This window comes from Hyla sarda, chromosome 3, assembly GCF_029499605.1.
Source record: "Hyla sarda isolate aHylSar1 chromosome 3, aHylSar1.hap1, whole genome shotgun sequence".
In the NCBI taxonomy this organism is placed as follows: Eukaryota; Metazoa; Chordata; class Amphibia; order Anura; family Hylidae; genus Hyla; species Hyla sarda.
The window spans coordinates 430,048,607-430,069,436 of record NC_079191.1 but is presented as its reverse complement, the minus strand read 5'-3'; the positions used below and the strand labels follow the sequence as shown (position 1 = coordinate 430,069,436).

Genomic DNA, 20,830 nt, shown 5'->3' with positions numbered 1-20,830 from the left:
ATTGAAATTCCAAGAAAAAAAACTGTGCAAAGTCAAAAACCATATGGTGAAAACCGGATGGAACCGTACGCACATACAGTTCTGTACGGTTCCCATTGACGTCCATGTTAAAAAAAAAAAAAAACGTATACGTTTCTATACGGTTTTTCACCCGGATCAAAAACCGTGGTAGGCTACAGTTTTGGGTACGGGAAAAAAACTGACAAAACCGTACAGGATGCAAAACTGACACAACCTGATGCATCTTTTGGCATAGGGTTTTCAATGGAGAGTCAATGCATACGGTTTTCAATGAAGAGTCAATGCATACGGTTTTCAAATTGTAAACGTATACGGGAACTGTATTGTAAAAATGTGGTGTGAACCCAGCCTGGGGAAATTTTTGGAAAAACAAATCAACCTGAAACCAGGTAGAGAGAAACCATCAGTACATACCGTATTTTTCGCCGTATAAGACGCACTTTTTCTTCCCCAAAACTGGGGGGAAAAAGTCGGTGCGTCTTATATGGCGAACACCTATCGCGGCGGTCCCTGAGGCCATCAACGGCCTGGACCCGCAGCTAATACAGGACATCACCGATCGCGGTGATTCCCCGTATCAACCCTTCAGACGCGGGGATCAAAGCTGACCGCCGCGTCTGAAGCGAAAGTGACACTAACCCGGCTGTTCAGTCGGGCTGTTCGGGACCGCCGCGGTGAAATCGCGGCGGTCCCGAACAGCCCGACTGAATAGCCGGGTTAGTGCTTACAGGACACCGGGAGGGACCTTACCTGCCTCCTCGGTGTCTTCTCCGTTCAGGGATACCCTGTATGGCCGGCGTTCTCCTTCCTCGTCGTCGCGTACGTGCGTCGGCGTGCGTAACGACGCAATGGCAGCGACGGAGAGCGAGGATACCCGTCCGGCAGCAGAGACGTTCCGGAGCGACGGGGACACGGCGACAGCGATGGAGCGACATCCAGGGCAGCGGTGACGGGTCCGGAGCGGCGGGGACACGTGAGTATTACCTCCTATGCAGTGGTCTTCAATCTGCGGACCTCCAGATGTTGCAAAACTACAACTCCCAGCATGCCCGGACAGCCAACGGCTGTCCGGGCATGCTGGGAGTTGTAGTTTTGCAACATCTGGAGGTCCGCAGGTTGAAGACCACTATTGGGTTCAAGATCTTTATTGTTTAGATTTTGCACCTATAAATTGGGTGCGTCTTATACGCCCGTGCGTCCTATAGGACGAAAAATACGGTATATTCAGATTTCACATCACTTACTTCATAGATTATTCTCTGGACAAGGTCAAACTCTCCTTCCAAGGAGGAGTCTAGAAGCAGAGCGAGGGGGTTGAACTTCACCCTCATCCCGTGATTGATCCTCTCAGAGCCGGTCTTCCTCAGGTTTGTTCTTTTACCCTATAGGCGGAAAAAAAAAAAAGAATGAGTAATTGCACTGAGGACCGCACTCCCATACAGTCATCCATCAGTTCCTGCTTTTCTCCAAACCTACCAAATGTATGTTAAGTGGGAGATCTAAGTGACTGCAGGCTCAGACTACACAGTTTATTTGTAGTCTGTTACCATGGAGACACAGAGCCACTTAGGAGTGCTACACAAATAATGATCCCTCAACTTACAATGGCCTCAACATACAATGATCTTTTCTGGACCTTTGTAAGTTGAAACCAGACTCAACATACAATGTACGGACAGTTTAGATCTGCATAACCTGTCAATGGCTGGAAGAACTGACCAATCAGAATGGGGCATTCACTGGTAAAACCCCTGTATTACTGAAGCGTATGCACTGACTGGTGTCTGGTAGCGCCCCCTACAGTACAGGGAGGTATTACATGTTCTGTACACTTTACCTGTATTACTGAAGTGTATGCACTGACTGGTGTCTGGTAGTGCCCCCTACAGTACAGGGAGGTATTACATGTTCTGTACTCTTTACCTGTATTACTGAAGTGTATGCACTGACTGGTGTCTGGTAGCGCCCCCTACAGTACAGGGAGGTATTACATGTTCTGTACTCTTTACCTGTATTACTGAAGTGTATGCACTGACTGGTGTCTGGTAGCGCCCCCTACAGTACAGGGAGGTATTACATGTTCTGTACACTTTACCTGTATTACTGAAGTGTATGCACTGACTGGTGTCTGGTAGTGCCCCCTACAGTACAGGGAGGTATTACATGTTCTGTACTCTTTACCTGTATTACTGAAGTGTATGCACTGACTGGTGTCTGGTAGCGCCCCCTACAGTACAGGGAGGTATTACATGTTCTGTACTCTTTACCTGTATTACTGAAGTGTATGCACTGACTGGGGTCTGGTAGCGCCCCCTACAGTACAGGGAAGTATTACATGTTCTGTACTCTTTACCTGTACCAGAGTTAGCTGCTCCTTTGGACACCAGATGAGGTTGGCTCCATGTTACTTTTTTAGGACATTGCATGTACTTTACAGGACCCTGAAGAAGCTCCTGTCCTCTACATAGACCAGTGTTTCCCAACTAGGGTGCCTCCAGCTGTTGCAAAACTACAACTCTCAGCATGCCTGGACAGCCTTCGGCTGTCCGGGCATGCTGGGAGTTGTAGTTTTGCAACAGCTGGAGGCACCCTAGTTGGAAAACACTGACATAGACAGTGATTACAGCTCCAGCAGATCTTTATTACTATTATACGTAGGGATTTGCTTTATCTATATTAGTTATCTACTTATTTTTGTTTAATCCTCACTTTTTCCTATTTTTGGATGACATTTTGGTGCCTTTAGAACCAATTACCAGGTTTCCATAGAGAGTTCTGGTCTCAACATACAATGGTTTCAACATACAATGGTTGTCCTGGAACCAATTAATATTGTAACTTGAGGGACCACTGTATATTGTTTTTGCAAATGTTTTTCATCTTGACAGACTGCACCAGTCTCACAGTATCAGGTCATAGTGTCAGCCAAACAAGTCATCAACTTAAAGAGTAGCTCCCACTATCCTTTTTTTTTTCTGTCCCTGCCTATTGCCCACCTATCCCTAAACCCCCTCCCCCTGCCTTAAATTTTTTTTTTACTATCTTAGAAATAGTTTTTTTTGTCTACCTGGTAGTTTGCTCACTTACCAGGCGAAACGCCACTGATGCCTGCTGGGGCCAACTTCCGCCCTTAGCTCCTCTATACACCCTTATTTTTTTCTATACAGGCTATGATTGTTTTCCTAAACAGTGTACCTTCAGCTGTTTCATCTATTGGCTGTCAGGGCATGCTGGGTGTTGTAGTGGTGAAACAACTGGAGGCACCCTGTGTTGAAAACAATCTGTCTTTGTTACGGCTGCCCCGAAACCCCCCCCAGACAGGCAGGGAGCGAGCGCAGGCTGACTGAATTCGGACTGATGCCCGGCCGGGATCGGTCCAAATTCAGCTGTGATGTCACAGCAGGCTGCAGCCAGCTACTAGGAGGGAGACCCCTAGTGGCCGGATTACAAAAGCAAAATACAATATTTTAACCACCAAAAAAATTATTGAAGTTCATGACAGTGCCCATTTAAAGGGGTACTCTGGTTATGTAAAAACATATCCCCTACCCACAGTATAGGGCAGTGTTTCCCAACCAGAGTGCATCCAGCTGCTGCAAAACTACAACTCCCAGCATGCCCGTACGGCCGTTGGCTGTCCGGGCATGCTGGGAGTTGTAGTTTTGCAAGAGCTTGAGGCACCCTGGTTGGGAAACACTGGTATAGTGGGACGTGTGTCTGATTGCAGGGAGGTCCGACCGCTGGGACAGCGATTTCCAGAAACTCGGCTGTCACTCATCTCCAAGCGCTCCAGCCCACACTTTCCGAGACAGACTGGTCTTGGGAGTGGTCACCCGTCATGGGCCGTCACTACCAAAGACCAGTCTGTCTGGGAAAGTGTGGGCTGGAGCGCTCCGAGGTAAGAAACAGGCCCTGTTCTGGAAATCATGGAGGAGCCCAGTGGTCAATGTAAGACAAGGCGGAGGGGGCTCAGTCTCAAAAGCGCAAACAATATGTTGGGATCAGACACTTCTCCCCTATCCTGTGGATAAGGGAATTGTTTTACATAACCAGACAATGCCTTTTTAGCTACAGTCACGGCGCCAAAATGTGTCACACCACTTCAGTCTTTGTGTCTTTATGAGATACAAAAGATGAAAAAGCAGTAATCCAATAGCTATACAGTGACCCCTCGACCTACGATGGACCCGACATACGATCATTTCAGCATACGATCACTCTCAGAGGCCATCGCATGTTGAAGGCAGCATCACCATACGATGCTTTTGTATGTCAGTTCCATCGCATAAACGGCTATCCTGCAGCGCAGACTGCTTCAGCTGCCACCGGATAGCCGTTTACGGTGCCCCGTGTGGTCCGCTGACGATCACTTACCTGTCCTCGGGGCTCCGGCGCGTCCTCTTCGGGATCCCCTGCATCGTCGGCGCTCTCCATCGTCGTCATCACGCCGCTGCGCACGCCGTCCCGTCATCCAATAGGAGCGGGGTGCGTAACGACGTGATGGCGGCGACGGAGAGCGAGGATGCCGGGGAAGCAGAAGCCTTGCCGGAGCGTCGGGGACACCCCGGGGACGCAGCGACAGCGATGGAAGGCGACATCCAGGGCAGTGGTGACGGTCCAGAGCGGCGGGGACAGGTGAGTGCAACTTCCTCTAACAGTGGTCTGCAACCTGCGGACCTCCAGATGTTGCAAAACTACAACACCCAGCATGCCCGGACAGCCAACGGCTGTCCGGGCATGCTGGGTGTTGTAGTTTTGCAACATCTGGAGGTCCGCAGGTTGTAGACCACTGTCCTATACTTTACATTGCACGGATCCCTCAACATACGATGGTTTCAACAAACGATGGTCTGTTTGGAACGGATCACCATCGTATGTTGAGGGACCACTGTATATATATAATATATATATATATATATATATATATATACACATACAGTGGTCCCTCAACATATATATAAATAAAGAAGTGTAATTGTAAGACGTCGGGTACTTACCGGAGGGAGGGAGAACTGTCCGGTGATCTCTGGAGGACTCAGGTTACTGGTATCCTCCGCTACATTGTCCTGGTCTCCGGCAGTGGGATATGGAGGAGGGGGGTATGGAGGGTATTCCTCAATATAAGTTTCAGGGGGTTCCGGCAGCTCTGGATTCGGCTCTGTCTCCACAGTGAGAGGTGGGAGACCCTCATATGGAAATAGTTCGGGAATACTGTCAGGACCCAGCTCTGGGGAAGGAATCTCAATGTCCTCGGTAAACATATTGGTCTCCTCCTCAGGAGGAACAATGTCCATGACATGTAGAGTCGAAGAAGTTTCTGAGGAGACTTCGGTGTCTATGTCGGCAGAGATGGGGGTCATTTCTGCAGAATTCTCCGAGATGGAGGTGACAGGAGTCTGTTTGGGGGCAGAGATAGTCTCCATGGCGGCCAGTGTAGTCCTCTGGTACAGGAGCTTCTGAATATTTGGTCCATTAGGTCCCTCAGGCTCTGTAATGGAGCTGCGTTTTTTGAGCGGCCGGGGGGCGTTGTAGAGCTTCTTTCGTAGAGCCTCCAGGTCTGCGTCGCTCTGGTTCCGGTAAGGGTTCGTCAGGAATGGAAGGAGTTTGGTCGGACTCAGGGGACGGGGAATTCTTTCAGTCTCTGTGTTCTCAGTACCAGGTGCTGGAACGTCTGTCTCGGGCTCTGGGCTGCCCGATTTACTATCTATCTGGGTGCCGTCTGTGGACAGGTTACCATTCTGCTGGCTTTGTGCTCCTCCACCAATCACTGGTTTACCATACACTAAAACAAAAAAATGGGAGACATTTATTATTGGATATGTGTCATTTGTGTGCCATATTTTGTGCTTTATAGGGGTACTCCGTCCCTAAGACATCTTATTACCTATCCAAGATGTCTGATCGCAGGGACCCCCGTGATCTCTGTGCCTGTAGCGGCGGCGGCCGGAACACGGAAGCTTAAAGCTTCCGTGTTCATGATGTCTCGCCACGCCTCCTCCATTCATGTCTATGGGAGGAGGCGTGACGGCTACTACGTAGCCGCCACGCCTCCTCCCATAGACATGAATGGAGGGGGTGTGGCGGCCGTAGTGGCCAGTCATCCAGCACAGAGCGGAGTTTGCTCCGTGCACGGATGGACTGGGGTGCCGTCCGCTAGGGACTCCCGCAATCAGACATCTTACCCCCTATCATTTGGATAGGGGATAAGATGTCTAGGGGCGGAGTACCCCTTTAAGAATAAAAAGCATTTACCCAACTTACTATTGTGCCAGGTTTGCAATATACAACAATTAAAGGGGTAGTCCAGTGGTGAAAAACTTATCCCCTATCCTAAGGATAGGGGATAAGTTTGAGATCGCGGGGGGGTCCGACCGCTGAAGCCCACGCGGTCCCTCTGTACGGGGGCCAGGCTTGCTGGCCAGATGGCGCGTGTTGATCACCGCACGAAGCGGAGGCCGACATGCCCCCTCAATACATCGCTATGGCAGTACCGGAGATTGCAGAAGGCAGCGCTCCAGCTCTGCCATAGAGTTGTATTGAGGGGGCGTGTCAGCCGCCGCTTCGTGCAGGTGGTCAACACGCCCCCTTCCCGCGGGCTGTCGGGGCCCCGTACAGGAGATCGCGGGAGCCCCAGCGGTCGGACCCCCCCCCCCTGGCAATCTCAAGCTTATCCTCTATCCTTCGGATAGGGATAAGTTTTTCCCCACTGGACTACCCCTTTAAGCTCCAGTAACCTAGGAGAAGAATAATGAAGACCTGTGCAGAGGTAAAGTTGACCAGTTGCCCATAGAAACCAATCAGATAAAGAATAGAAAATACAAGAAGCGATCTGATTGGTTGCTATAGGCAACTGGTCAACTTTTTGGCAGCACAGGTTTCGATGAATCTCCCCTATAAAAAGCTGAAAAATTGTGCAAAAATATAATTTTTGATCTTACCGCTGGGAAAGTGTGCCCGGGTATGGGCTCTGCTGAGTGCTCCCTGCACGCTGTAGTTTTTGCCTGGATTTTGATGCTGGGTGTACATAGAATAGATAGAACTGGCGGCCACCATCTGAGGCTTGCGAAAGGGCGGGGGAGGCGGCTCTTTCACCGGTTGGGGTGTAAATGGACGCACCGCCACTGCAGGAGGAGTCTCTATCTTGGCAGGAGGAGGGCTTTCCTGGCGGGAGGGCACAGGTACCCTCTGTTGAGGCGCTCCATTTTGCTTGCCCCCGGCAGGTGTCTTGCTCGGGACGACTTCAGTCTTTGCTTCTGTGGGAGGCGGCGGAGCGCCTTGACCATAATAAGGCAGGTTTATCTGTTTTGGTTTGGAAGGAACCGGTGGTGGCACCTTGGTCACATTTTTATTAGCAGCCTGTAAGTAAGAGCAAAAAAGATTAAGGTGGACTGTATCTACAACAAGGACCGTACCTACCACAAGGACCGTACCTACGACAAGGACCGTACCTACGACAAGGACCGTACCTACGACATGGACCGTACCTACGACAAGGACCGTACCTACGACAAGGACCGTACCTACGACAAGGACCGTACCTACGACAAGGACCGTACCTACGACAAGGACCGTACCTACCACAAGGACCGTACCTACCACAAGGACCGTACCTACCACAAGGACCGTACCTACCACAAGGACCGTACCTACCACAAGGACCGTACCTACCACAAGGACCGTACCTACCACAAGGACCGTACCTACCACAAGGACCGTACCTACCACAAGGACCGTACCTACCACAAGGACCGTACCTACGACAAGGACCGTACCTACGACAAGGACCGTACCTACGACAAGGACCGTACCTACGACAAGGACCGTACGAATAACAAGGACCGTACCAATAACAAGGACCGTACCTATAACAAGGACCGTACCTATAACAAGGACCATATCTATAACAAGGATCATATCTATAACATGGTCCTTGTTATAGATATGGTCCTTGTTATAGATATAGTCCTTATCTATAACAAGGACCATATCCATAACAAGAACTATATCCATAACAAGGACTGTATCCATAACAAGGACTGTATCTATAACAAGGGGGCATCCTCTATGTCTAGAGGAAAGAAGGTTCCTACACCAGCACAGACGAGGGTTCTTTACTGTAAGAGCAGTGAGACTGTGGAATTCTCTGCCTGAGGAGGAGGTCATGGGGAACTCTGTGAGAGTTCAAAAGGGGTCTGGATGCTTTTTTTGGAGAATAACAACATTACAGGTTACAGATTCTAGATTTATAGGGACAGAACGTTGATCCAGGGATTTATTCTGGTGCCATATTTGGAGTCGGGAAGGAATTTTTACCTCTAGTATGACGTTTTTTTGCCTTCTTCTGGATCAACTCAGTAAAGACTCATTAGGGTTATAGGTTGAACTTTATGGTCTTTTTTCAACCTTATGAACTATGTTACTATGTAAGGTAAGACAGCACCACACCTATCCACTGGCTGCATTTGGTATTGCAGCTCATCTACACTAAAGTCAGTAAGGCTGATTTGCACACAACCTGTGGACAGACGTAGAGCCGCTTATGGAACAAAGCAGCAATTTTTCTTTTCTACGCCATAGAAATTGACCCACTAGAAAGTGTTTTCCTCCCATAGTACATGATAGGATATCAGGATAGGCCTTCAGTTACTACCTGGATGGGGTGGGGGTCACGCTGCCTGCCTTATTATTATTAGTGCTCCAGCACAGATTTTACCTGCTCCCATTCTTTCACAGTGCATAGGCCTGCAGCACCTCTCCATTCATAAGGCAACATTGCAGGTCCCTGAGGGTGCTGATGGGCAGGAAAAAAGGCCATAGGGACCTCAATTCTTGGGATCAGCGGGGGACTCCTAGGCGAGACCCCAAATGAAAACAACATTTTTGCCAATCCAAGCCACCACAATTATTACCTCTTTATTGAGACGGATTATACACTGTGGAGCCTGTAACACCTGATGTCCGCACATTTAAAGGGGTACTCCGCTGTTCAGTATTTAAAACAAACTGTTCTGAACTCTGGAGCCGGGAGCTTGTGACGACATAGCCCCGCCCCCTCAATGCAAGTCTATGGGAGGGGGCGTGACGGCAGTCACGCCCCCTCCCATAGACTTGCATTGAGGTGGGCAGGGCGTGACTTCATGAGGGGCGGGGCTATTACTTCACGAGCTCCCGATGCCGGCACCAGCGTTCGGAACGGTTTGATCGAAACGCTGAGCAGCGGAGTACCCCTTTAAGATGCTGAATATATCCCATCACATTCTATTCTAGGCCTACAGCGATAGTCAAAGAATTATACCCCATTTTTAGACACCTCATCCACCTACCTGGGCGTCTCTAAGGAGATCTTCACTGCTCTGATTCTTCCTCAACGTTCCAAAATTAGGTGGTCCCGGGGGCTGCTGGACGGAATCGAACATAGAACTGGGTCTGGTCTTCTTGTCTTTATCCCTCACAGATGGGTCAACGTCTGGAGCTGGAGACAAAGCAGAAAAATGCTATAGATAAAATGCTAAAGCAGCAATACAGATGTAAAGCAGTCGTCTTCATTCCGTGAACTCTCTAGTTGTTTCAAAACTACAACTCCCATCATGATGGGAGTTGTAGTTTTTAAACAACTGCAAAGGTTGGAAAGTCACAGACACAATAGAACTTTTAAAAACAGATCAAATCTTTCCCAATTGTTAAAATTTGGGGCAAACAACCATAACTATGGGGAGCATAAAACTAGGATTTTATAGGAAGGATCAATGAAACCTATACGTATGCCCAGTACTGTTCACAGTCCATAGACTGCAATGGGCCGGATGGAAGGAAAAGCATCTGCCAGGCGGGTATACATTAAAGGGGTACTTCGGTGGTAAACTTTTTTTTTTTTTTTTTTTAAGGGGTTTATCGGTGCTTACACATCTTATCCCCTATCCAAAGGATAGGGGATAAGATGCCTGATCACGGGAGTCCCGCCACTGGGGACCCCCGGGATCATGCACGCGGCACCCCGTTTGTAATCAGTCCCCAGAGCGTGTTCGCTCCGGGACTGATTACAGACGACCACCGGGCCGGCGGCGTGTGACGTCACGCCTCCGCCCCCGTGTGACGTCACGCTCCGCCCCTCAATGCAAGCCTACGGGAGGGGGCGTGAAAGATGTGTAAGCACCGGAGAACCCCTTTAAATCAACTGGTGCCAGAAAGTTAAACAGATTTGTAAAGTACTTCTATTAAAAAAAATCTTAATCCTTCCAGTACTTATTAGCTGCTGAACACTACAGAGGAAATTATTTTCTTTTTTGAAACACAGAGCTCTCCGCTGACATCACGAGCACAGTGCTCTCTGCCGACACCTCTGTCCATTTTAAGAACTGTCCAGAGTAGGAGAAAATCCCCATACAAAACATATGCTGCTCTGGACAGTTCCTAAAATGGACAGAGATGTCAGCAGAGAGCACTGTGCTCGTGATGTCAGCAGAGAGCTCTGTGTTCCAAAATGAAAATGATTTCCTCTGTAGTATTCAGCAGCTAATAAGTACTGGAAGGATTAAGATTTTTTTATAGAAGTAATTTACAAATCTGTTTAACTTTCTGGCACCAGTTGATTTATAAAAAAATAAATAAATAAAAAAAAAAGTTTTCCCCCAGAGTATCCCTTTTATATACCTACTTTAGGGCCCAGCAGGGCGCATTATCCTATAGAGTTGTGCATTGCAAAAACATGTATACAAGACAATACATATTGTATAATTCCCACATGAACTGTATGGAGGATATAAGATTCAGATGGACGCAGCACTCAGGCTGATAACAGAACAATATACTGTAATATACGGCACAGTACAGTGGTCCCTCAAGTTACAATATTAATTGGTTCCTGGATGACCATTGTAAGTTGAAACCATTGTATGTTGAGACCAGAACTCTATGGAAACCTGGTAATTGGTTCTAACGCCCCAAAATGTCATCCAAAAATTGGAAAAAAAGTGAGAATTAAAGAAAAAATAAGTAGATAAGTAATATAGATAAAGCAAATCCTTACATATAAAAGTAAGAAAGATCTGCTGGGAGCTGTAAATCACTGTCTATGTCAGTGTTTTCCAAGCAGGGAGCCTCCAGCTGTTGCAAAACTACAACTACCAGCATGCCCGGACAGCCAAAGGCTGTCCGGGCATGCTGGGAGTTGTAGTTTTGCAACAGCTGGGGGCACCCTGCTTGGGAAACACTGGTCTATGTAGAGGATATGAGCTTCTTCAGGGTCCTGTAAAGTACACGCAATGTCCTAAAAAAGTAACATGGAGTCGCCCTTACCTGGTGTCCAAAGAAGCAGGTAACCCTGGTACAGGTAAAGTGTACAGAACATGTAATACCACCCTGTACTGTAGGGGGCGCTACCAGACATCAGTCAGTGCATACACTTCAGTAATACAAGTAAAGAGTACAGAACATGTAATACCTCCCTCTACTGTAGGGGGTGCTACCAGACATCAGTCAGTGCATACGCTTCAGTAATACAGGGTTTTACCAGTGAATGCCCATTCTAATTGGTCGGTTCTTCCGGCCATTGACACGTTTCACAGATCTGGACTGTCTGTAGCATTGTATGTCGAGTCTGGTTTCAACTTACAATGGTCCAGAAAAGACCATAATGCTAAGCAGCGGTCAGACTATACTGTAGCTCACCTGATAAGGCGGTATTCGGGGCGCCCTTTGCCGGTCCCTGGCTGTTGCCATTTACAGCACTCCAATCAGTGCCAGTCTGCTGCTGAGACTTGATGCTATGAATCCCTGTCCCTGGCAAACACAGGAGGCACAAACATCAGCACAATGCACACTTCAGCTGTGAGCGAGGCCCCGAGACAAACACGGGATTCACTGTGCATCTGGATGGGCTTGGCCATTCGTGTCATAGGGTGAACACAGCAAAGGGGTTATTGTTAGAGATGAGCGAACTTACAGTAAATTCGATTCGTCACAAACTTCTCGACTCGGGAGTTGATGTCTTATCCTGTATAAATTAGTTCAGCTTGCAGGTGCTCCGGTGGGCTGGAAAAGGTGGATACAATCCTAGGAAAGAGTCTCCTAGGACTGTATCCACCTTTTCCAGCCCACGGGAGCACCGGAAAGCTGAACTCATTTATGCAGGATAAGTCATCAACTGCCGAGCCGAGAAGTTCGTGACGAATCGACTTTACTGTAAGTTCGCTCATCTCTAGTTATTGTTAAAGAGACACGATCCGGCCGGACCAGCATCTAGCGTCATACAGTTGTCTTGGCATCCATAACACCCCCTCTTCATAAACCATGTAAGGCTGCACGCACACCACGTTTCGATCCCCTATGGTTCCCGTATACGGTTTTATTGTTGAAACCGTATGAAACCGTATCCATAGACAAATCATTGAAGACCGTATGCACAAATATGCATCCGGTTGCGTCCAATACGTGTTTTTTTTTCCGTACTCAAAACCATGGTTGACCAGGGTTTTGTGTTCGGGTTAAAAACCATATTGTAGCCGCATACTTTTTATTTTATTTTTTATTATGAAAGTCAATGAGAACCGTAGTTTTTAATTTGCACATGCACATTGGGATCCTAAAGTCCCACACACCTTCAAAACGGATTGGATTTTTTTAATTAAAATATTTTTTTTTAAAACATAGTTACATAGTTAGTAAGAATTAATGTTATTTTGTTCCAGGAATGTATCTAATCCTGTTTTAAAGCTGTTAAATTTTCCTGCTGTGACCAGTTCCTGAGGTAGACCGTTCCATAAGTTCACAGTTCTGATGGTAAAGAAGGCGTGTCGCCCCTTGAGACTAAACCTTTTCTTCTCCAGACGGAGGGAGTGCCCCCTCGTCCTTTGGGGGGGTTTAACCTGGAACAGTTTTTTTCCATATTTTTTGTATGGGCCATTAATATACTTATATACGTTTATCATATCCCCCCTTAAACGTCTCTTCTCAAGACTAAACAATTGTAACTCCTTTAATTGCTCCTCATAGCTAAGATGTTCCATGCCCAAAACGTATGCAACCAGACACTTGTTTTCAAACAGTATACAGTTAAATACCGCATACGGTTGACTTTTTTTTTAGGCATACGGTTTCGTATGGTTTTGTCCATTTTTAAAGCATGCGGTTTGAGTTTAAAAAACTTATTGAAAACAGTGTGGCCAAAACGTGATGTGAACCCAGCCTTATTCATAAGAAAGACTAGGATATGAAACTAATTGTTGCAGAATACAGCTGAAAGAATACATTTGAAAAGAAGGGTGTGTAGTGCATGTGATCCATTTACTTAAAGGGTACCATTCATCAAAAAAACTTTTGAAATATTATAAATAAGTTAAAAAAATATGCTTCTTTCTATTTAATTTTCCACTTTGACCACTAGAGGTCTCACTACCAGTCCTTGGCTGCAAGCCCTTTTTTTTTTTTAGATTTCAGACTCATGCTGGAGTCCTAAATCTCAGACTGCAGCCGGGACACAGACAAGCTCAGCACTGCTCCTTGCCTGTCTGATTGAGCCAGCACTCATAGCATGCCCTCATTCATTTTACTATCTGAGCTCTGATCTTTCTTCTCTCTGCACATGCAGTTGTAAACAGAGAGAAGATTCAGAGCTGCCAGCTGAGCTTGTCTGTGTCCCGGCTGCAGTCTGAGATTTCTGGACTCCAGCATGGGTCTGAAATCTAAAAAAAATAAAATTTAAAAAAAGGGGGGGGGGGGGGGTCTTGCGGCCAGGACTAGTAGGAAGACCTCTAGCTGTGTTTTTTTTCAAAGTGGAAAACTTAATAAAAAGAAGCATATTTTTTAATAACATGCAATTGGAAAGTTATTCTGCATACATTAATCTCTAAATATATTTATATATATATTTTTTTTTTCTTATGAAGGGGGGTTATCCCAATATTAAAATGTATGGATAGGTGATAAGTATCTGACCGATAGGACCACCAGCAATCATGAGAATGGAAGTCCCTTGTTTCCCGAATAAGGCAGAAACGTACATGCTCAGCCGCTGCTCCATTATTTGCTATAGGACAGCTAAATAGGACAGCACTTGGCTATCTTCAGTCCCTTCCCATTTCAAGTGAATGGAAGGCGGTCGAGCGTGCAAGCTACCACCAATCCATTTACTCTGTAGACAAGGGATCCCAAAATTGCGATCGGTGGGGGCCCCAGTGGTCGGCGCAACACCCGTATCCAGTGTATAGAGCAGTGTTTCCCAACCAGGCTGCCTCCTGCTGTTGCAAAACTACAACTCCCAGCATGCTCGGACAGCCTTCGGCTGTCCGAGCATGCTGGGAGTTGTAGTTTTGCAGCAGTAGGAGGCACCCTGGTTGGGAAAGACTGGTATAGAGATCTTGGGATAACCCCTTTATCACGGAATTTACTTGCAGCGGGTTAAATAATTACCGGATTGTGCTTTGCCCTGGGATGAAGTCCTCATGTTGGGCAAGGTCTGGGTCTTCAGCGGCACATCAGGCACTTGCACGGTCGCGGTGCTCTCTGGGTAAGCAGGTTTAACCAGCAGCTCAGGCCTGGAAGGCACCCGAGGCATGGTGGCGGACTGGATGTAAGGGCCGACGGCCGCCACTCGGCTGGAGCCGCTCGCTACCTGCTGAGGTACATTCCCATCAGATGAAATCTAAATTGAAGAAAGGTGGCAAGCTATTCAACACAAAAACACTCACACAGCAATACAGCAGAAGATGGGCGGCATGCACGATGGGGGATGGGAGGAATAACAGGCCAAGCAGGGAACAAGTAGGCAAATGCATAATGGTTGGGCAATATGAGGGGTTCACTGTATAGAACTGATCAGATGCAGATGAACAATCACCAAAGGCTGTACACAATTCTACATTTTATAAGCTGTATACAGTGGGGCAAAAAAGTATTTAGTCAGCCACCGATTGTGCAAGTTCTCCCACTTATAAAGATGAGAGGCTGTAATTTTCATCATAGGTTATAACCTCAACTATGAGAGACATAATAAGAAAAAAAAATATCCATAAAATCACATTGTCCGATTTTTAAAGAATTTATCTCCAAATTATGGTGGAAAATAAGTATTTGGTCACCTACAAACAAGCAAGATTTCTGGCTCTCACAGACCTGTAACTTCTTCTTTAAGAGTCTCCTCTGTCCTCCACTCGTTACCTGTATTAATGGCTCCTGTTTGAACTTGTTATCAGTATAAAAGATACCTGTCCACAACCTCAAACAGTCACACTCCAAACTCCACTATGGCCAAGACCAAAGAGCTGTCGAAAGACACCAGAAACAAAATTGTAGACCTGCACCAGGCTGGGAAGACTGAATCTGCAATAGGCAAGCAGCTTGGTGTGAAGAAATCAACTGTGGGAGCAATTATTAGAAAATGGAAGACATACATGACCACTGATAATCTCCCTCGATCTGGGGATCCACACAAGATCTCACCCCATGGTGTCAAAATGATCACAAGAACGGTGAGCAAAAATCCCAGAATCACACGGGGGACCTAGTGAATGACCTGCAGAGAGCTGGGACCAAAGTAACAAAGGCTACCATCAGTAACACACTACACCACCAGGGACTCAAATCATGCGGTGCCAGACGTGTCCCCCTGCTTAAGCCAGTACATGTCCGGGCCCGTCTGAAGTTTGCTAGAGAGCATTTGGATGATACAAAAGAGAATATCATGTGGTCAGATGAAACCAAAAGTAGAACTTTTTGGTAAACTCAACTCGTTGTGTTTGGAGGAGAAAGAATGAATTGCATTTAAAGAACACCATACCTACTGTGAAGCATGGCGGTGGAACCATCATGCTTTGTGGCTGTTTTTCTGTTAAGAGACCAGGACGACTGATCCGTGTAAAGGAAAGAATGAATCGGGCCATGTAATGTGGTTTTATGGATTTTTTTTCCCTCATTATAGCTCTCATAGTTGAGGTATGAAAATTACAGGCCTCTCATCTTTTTAAGTGGGAAAACTTGCACAATTGGTGGCTGATTAAATACTTTTTAGCCTTACTGTAGGTAGGAAACCATTCCCACAGCATTGCCATCTGGAGGTCAGGGGGGTTTTATAGGAATGGCAGACTGCCCAGAGCGATACATGTGCCTCCTGCCTATACCCTGTCTTTTAGGCACATCTGCAGGTGGCAGAACAACACACATCCTGTCTGATCGGCAGAGCGCTGTCCGCCGCAGTCATCCGCCCCCTGCCTGGCCTCATGAATCATTGCATAATAAAAAAAAACATCCTGCAACTTTCTGCTCCAATTCTTCACCATTTTCAAAATGCTTGCTGTCAGTGAATGGAAGCATTCCTGCTGCAATAGTTCACACAGCTGAGGGCTTGTTACTAGAGATGAGCGAACTTACAGTAAATTCGGCAGTTGATGACTTTTCCTGCATAAATTAGTTCAGCTTTCCGGTGCTCCGGTGGGCTGGAAAAGGTGGATACAGTCCTAGGAGACTCTTTCCTAGGAATGTATCCACCTTTTCCAGCCCACCGGAGCACCTGAAGGCTGAACTAATTTCCGCAGGATAAGTCATCAACTGCCGAGCCGAGAAGTTCGTGACGAATCGAATTTACTGTAAGTTCGCTCATCTTCTCTTGTTACATTTGTGTCCGTTTAGAACAATTCTCTGTGTGCTAAAGAGCCTATACTGCAAAAACAAAACTATCAGGAGAGGAGATTGATTTGTACTGCTGACAGGTTTGGCTAACAGAGCATTGTCCAGACTGCATACGATTGTAACAAACCCCAAGGCCGGGTTCACAGATGTCCGACGGCCTGGCACAGTTGCGCCAGAGCAAGGATGCATTGTACGCAGCCTGCGTTGTATGTCAGATGGCCATACAAGTCTGCTGCTTTGCCCATTTCAGCCAACAGGGCAGCAAATCCAGCTTGATGCAACCAGTATTGCTTTAGATCCACATGTGTGTGCAGAGCCAAAGCCAGTGTTTCCCAACCAAGGTGCCTCCAGCTGTTGCAAAACTACAACTCCCAGCATGCCCGGACAGCCAAAGGCTGTCCGGGCATGCTGGGAGCTGTAGTTTTGCAACAGCTGGATACTCCCTGGTTGGAAAACCGGTACTCCGATGGAAATTTTTTTTTTTTAATTTTTTTAAATCAATTGGTCCAAGAAAATTAAAACAGATTTGAAAATTACTTCTATTAAAAGATCTTAATCCTTCCAGTACTTATCGGCTGCAGTATAATACTGAGGAAGTTGAGTTCTTTCTTGTTGTTCTTTTCTTTCTGACCACAGTGCTCTCTGCTGACACCTCTGTCCATGTCAGGAACTGTCCAGAGCAGGAGAGGTTTGCTATGGGGATTTGCTCCTACTCTGGACAGTTCCTGACATGGACAGCAGAGAGCACTGTGGTCAGGCAGAAAAGAACTACACAACTTCCTCTGGAGCATACAGCAGCTGGTAAGTACTGAAAGTATTAAAGGGGTACTCCTCTGGAAAACTTTTTTTTAAATCAACTGGTGCCAGAAAGTTAGACAGATCTGTAAATTACTTCTATTTAAAAATCTTAATCCTTCCAGTACTTATCAGCTGCTGAATACAACAGAGGAAGTGCTTTTCTTTTTGAATTTCCTTCTGTCTGACCACAGTGCTCTCTGCTGACACCTCTGTCCATTTTAGGAACTGTTCAGTGTAGGAGCAAATCCCCATAGCAAACCTATCCTGTTCTGGACAGTTCCTTAGACAGACAGAGGTGTCAGCAAAGAGCACTGTGGTCAGACAGAAAATAAATTCAATAAGAAAAAAAAGAGCTTCCTGTGGAGCATACAGCAGCTGATAAGTATTGGAAGGATTAAGATTTTTAAATAGAAGTCATTTACAAATCTGTTTAACGTTCTGGCACCAGTTGATTTAAAAAAAATATATAAATAAATAGTTTTCCACTGTATAGGGTCTGAAAAAGTTTGCCTCTGAATATATTACAATAATTCACTGAAAACAAGCAGATTTCTTGTAACCGGTGAAGAACTGAAGCACAAGGTACATTATAAAGTTGCAGACTCTTTTAGTCGTGACCCGGCAGACTCCGAGGCTGCAGCGCTGCATGCGAGGTAGTGGGGGTCCCCAGCAGCAGGACCCCCGTGATCAGACATCTTATCCCCTATCCTTTGGATAGGGGATAAGATGTCTTTGGGCCAGAGAACCCCTTTAAAGGGGTACTACGCTGCTCAGTGTTTGGCACAAACTGTTCCGAACGCTGGAGCCGGCGCCGGGAGCTTGGGATGTCATAGCCCCGCCCCTCGTGAGGTTACACCCCCTCAATGCAAGTCTATGGGAGGGGGCGTGATGGCTGTCACGCCCCCTCCCATAAACTTGCATTAAGGGGGCGGGCGTGACATCATGAGGGGGTGGGGCTATGACATCACTAGCTACCGGCTCCAGCGTTCGGAACAGTTTGTGCCAAACGCTGAGCAGCGGAGTACCCCTTTAAGCTTAGATCTGAAAGCATGGGATGAATAAAGATGCTGCATATGGAACTGCTTCAGCAGAATGACCCATACACAGGCCCCATTCCTCTCAGCTGCGCATGCAGGGCCCCCGGTTTCCCCTAATCTAATAACACCGAGATGCCATTCATAGCAGGAGAAATATGTGCGTCTGCTACTCCAATTCCCAGTCATTTACATGCCAGTTCACACTTCAGAAGGCACGAAGAAGCAAAATAAATACATTGCCACCAAAGAGCTGGTTGGTGATAAGGAGGAGCCGACACAACACACACTCGCTGCCATGTGAGCTATCTGATGTATTTCAGGATGGCTATAAAAAGCAGGACACATTCTCCTAACCGGTGCACCGAGAACCACACACCCCGAATACAGGCGGATTTATAGAGCAACAAGGCTTATGATATTATGTAAAACAAGGCATGGGAACTTGTAAGGATCTATTTTAGGGAATGTATTAATAGAAAGGCAACCAGAATTACAGGTTCGGTGTCCCGACTAATTTAGTACCAGTTTGGCATTCATTAGGTCAGTGTTTCCCAACCAGGGTGCCTCAAGCTGTTGCAAAACTACAACTCCCAGCACGCCCGGCCAGCCTTTGGCTGTCCGGGCATGCTGGGAGTTGTAGTTTTGAAACAGCTGGATACACCCTGGTTGGGAAACACTTCCCTTAAAAGGGTTCTCCAGTGGAAAACTATAATTTTTTTTTTTTTAATGAACTGGTCCAAGCAGGTTAAACAGATTTGTAAATTACTTCTATTAAAAAAATCTTAATCCTTCCAGTACTTATCAGCTGCGGTATACTACAGAGGAAGTTGAGTTCTTTGTTGTTCTTTTCTTTCTGACCACAGTGCTCTCTGCTGACACCTCTGTCCATGTCAGGAACTGTCCAGAGCAGGAGAGGTTTTGCTATGGGGATTTGCTCCTGCTTCGGACAGTTCCTGACACAGACAGAGGTGTCAGCAGAGAGCACTGTGGTCAGACAGAAAAGAACTACACAACTTCCTCTGGAGCATACAGCAGCTGATAAGTACTGGTAGTATTAAAGGGGTACTCCACTGGAAAAAAATTTTATTTTTATTTTTTATTTTTTTTAAATCAACTGGTGCCAGAAAGTTAAACAGATTTGTAAATTATTTCTATTTAAAAATCTTAATCCTTCCAGTACTCATCAACCTGCTGGGAGTTGTAGTTTTGAAACAGCAGGAGGCACCCTGGTTGGGAAACACTGCATTGGGGATTGAGAAAGTTCCCTACAGGGAAGGGTCAGCTGGCAGTGCGGGGGTTAATAGGAGGTGTTCTGCACCAACCTCGTCACTTACCGGTACATTCTCTTTTTGCTGCAGCGCCGCTTTCTTCTTCCAGAGCCGGTCCCGCAGCTCGTTGACGCGCTTGTCCATTGCGGCCACCTCGGAGTTGCGCTTGTTCAGACTCTCCCTCTGCTGCTGCAGCTTGGCATTCTGCTCCTGATTCAGCTTGTTCCTCAACTGAATGAAGTCACACAAAAACAAACACTTAAGACGGAGGGGCTCGAAAAGACAGGCTAGGCGAAGCCCTGCATGCTAATTCTATAAAGGACACAGCGCTGCTTCATTTCCTGGAGGGAAAAAAATAAATAAAATCCTACCTATATGGGGAATGTTCAGGGAAGGCCAAACCGCAGCGCTGCAGAGGGACAAACACCTAACAATTACCCAGCTAAAAATACAGAAGGAATCGGAGCCATCCATCATAGACAGACACAGGCCTGACCAAGATGGACATGTCCTATGATGAGGGGGCGATCATATGAAATCCGTAATTTTCCTTTCCCTGCAGAAATCATGGAATGTACAGAAGTGCTGGGCTGTTTTGGTAGCAAACTACCCCCCTCTAATAACCCAAAATGTCTAGATGCTTTCATAAGAAAATCAGGATAGGTCAATAATAAAATATAAAATAATAATAATAATAATAATTGAAGAAAATAATAAATAAATTTAATAAAATGTAATTCATTATTAAAATTAAATAATTATTAATAATAATAATAATAATTCGGGAATGTCCCCTTCCATAATCACTATAATGAGTAATAATAATTAAATAATTGTAATAATTTTATTAATATTATTAATTGAATTGATAATAAATAAAATAATTAAAAATACAATATAAAAAAGATAAAAATAAAATCAGGATATGTCAATCCTGTAATGTACAGAAGTGTTGGGCTGTTTTGGTATCAAATCACCCCCCCCCCCCCTCTAATAACTCAAAATGGCCAGATGGTTTCATAAGAAAATCAGGATATGTCAATAATAAAATGTAAAAAAAAATATATATATATATATATATATAAT

At 46.1% G+C, this 20,830-nt stretch overlaps 1 protein-coding gene across 4 annotated transcripts in view; it reads right to left on the bottom strand.

The window, feature by feature from the left end:
- Positions 1-20,830, bottom strand: part of TP53BP2 (tumor protein p53 binding protein 2) — an 81,192-nt gene that overhangs the window by 11,858 nt on the left and 48,504 nt on the right. For 2 of the 4 annotated variants that reach the window (XM_056568467.1, XM_056568466.1), the window contains exons 9-15: positions 19,811-19,975; positions 14,428-14,659; positions 11,689-11,799; positions 9,345-9,493; positions 6,960-7,377; positions 5,019-5,803; positions 1,266-1,403 (exon numbers count right to left, since the gene is read on the bottom strand). In XM_056568467.1, coding sequence (XP_056424442.1) covers positions 1,266-1,403; positions 5,019-5,803; positions 6,960-7,377; positions 9,345-9,493; positions 11,689-11,799; positions 14,428-14,659; positions 19,811-19,975 — 1,998 coding nt within the window. The remainder of the gene's footprint in view (positions 1-1,265; positions 1,404-5,018; positions 5,804-6,959; positions 7,378-9,344; positions 9,494-11,688; positions 11,800-14,427; positions 14,660-19,810; positions 19,976-20,830) is intronic. The other 2 variants (XM_056568468.1, XM_056568470.1) reach the window with 2 other exon arrangements.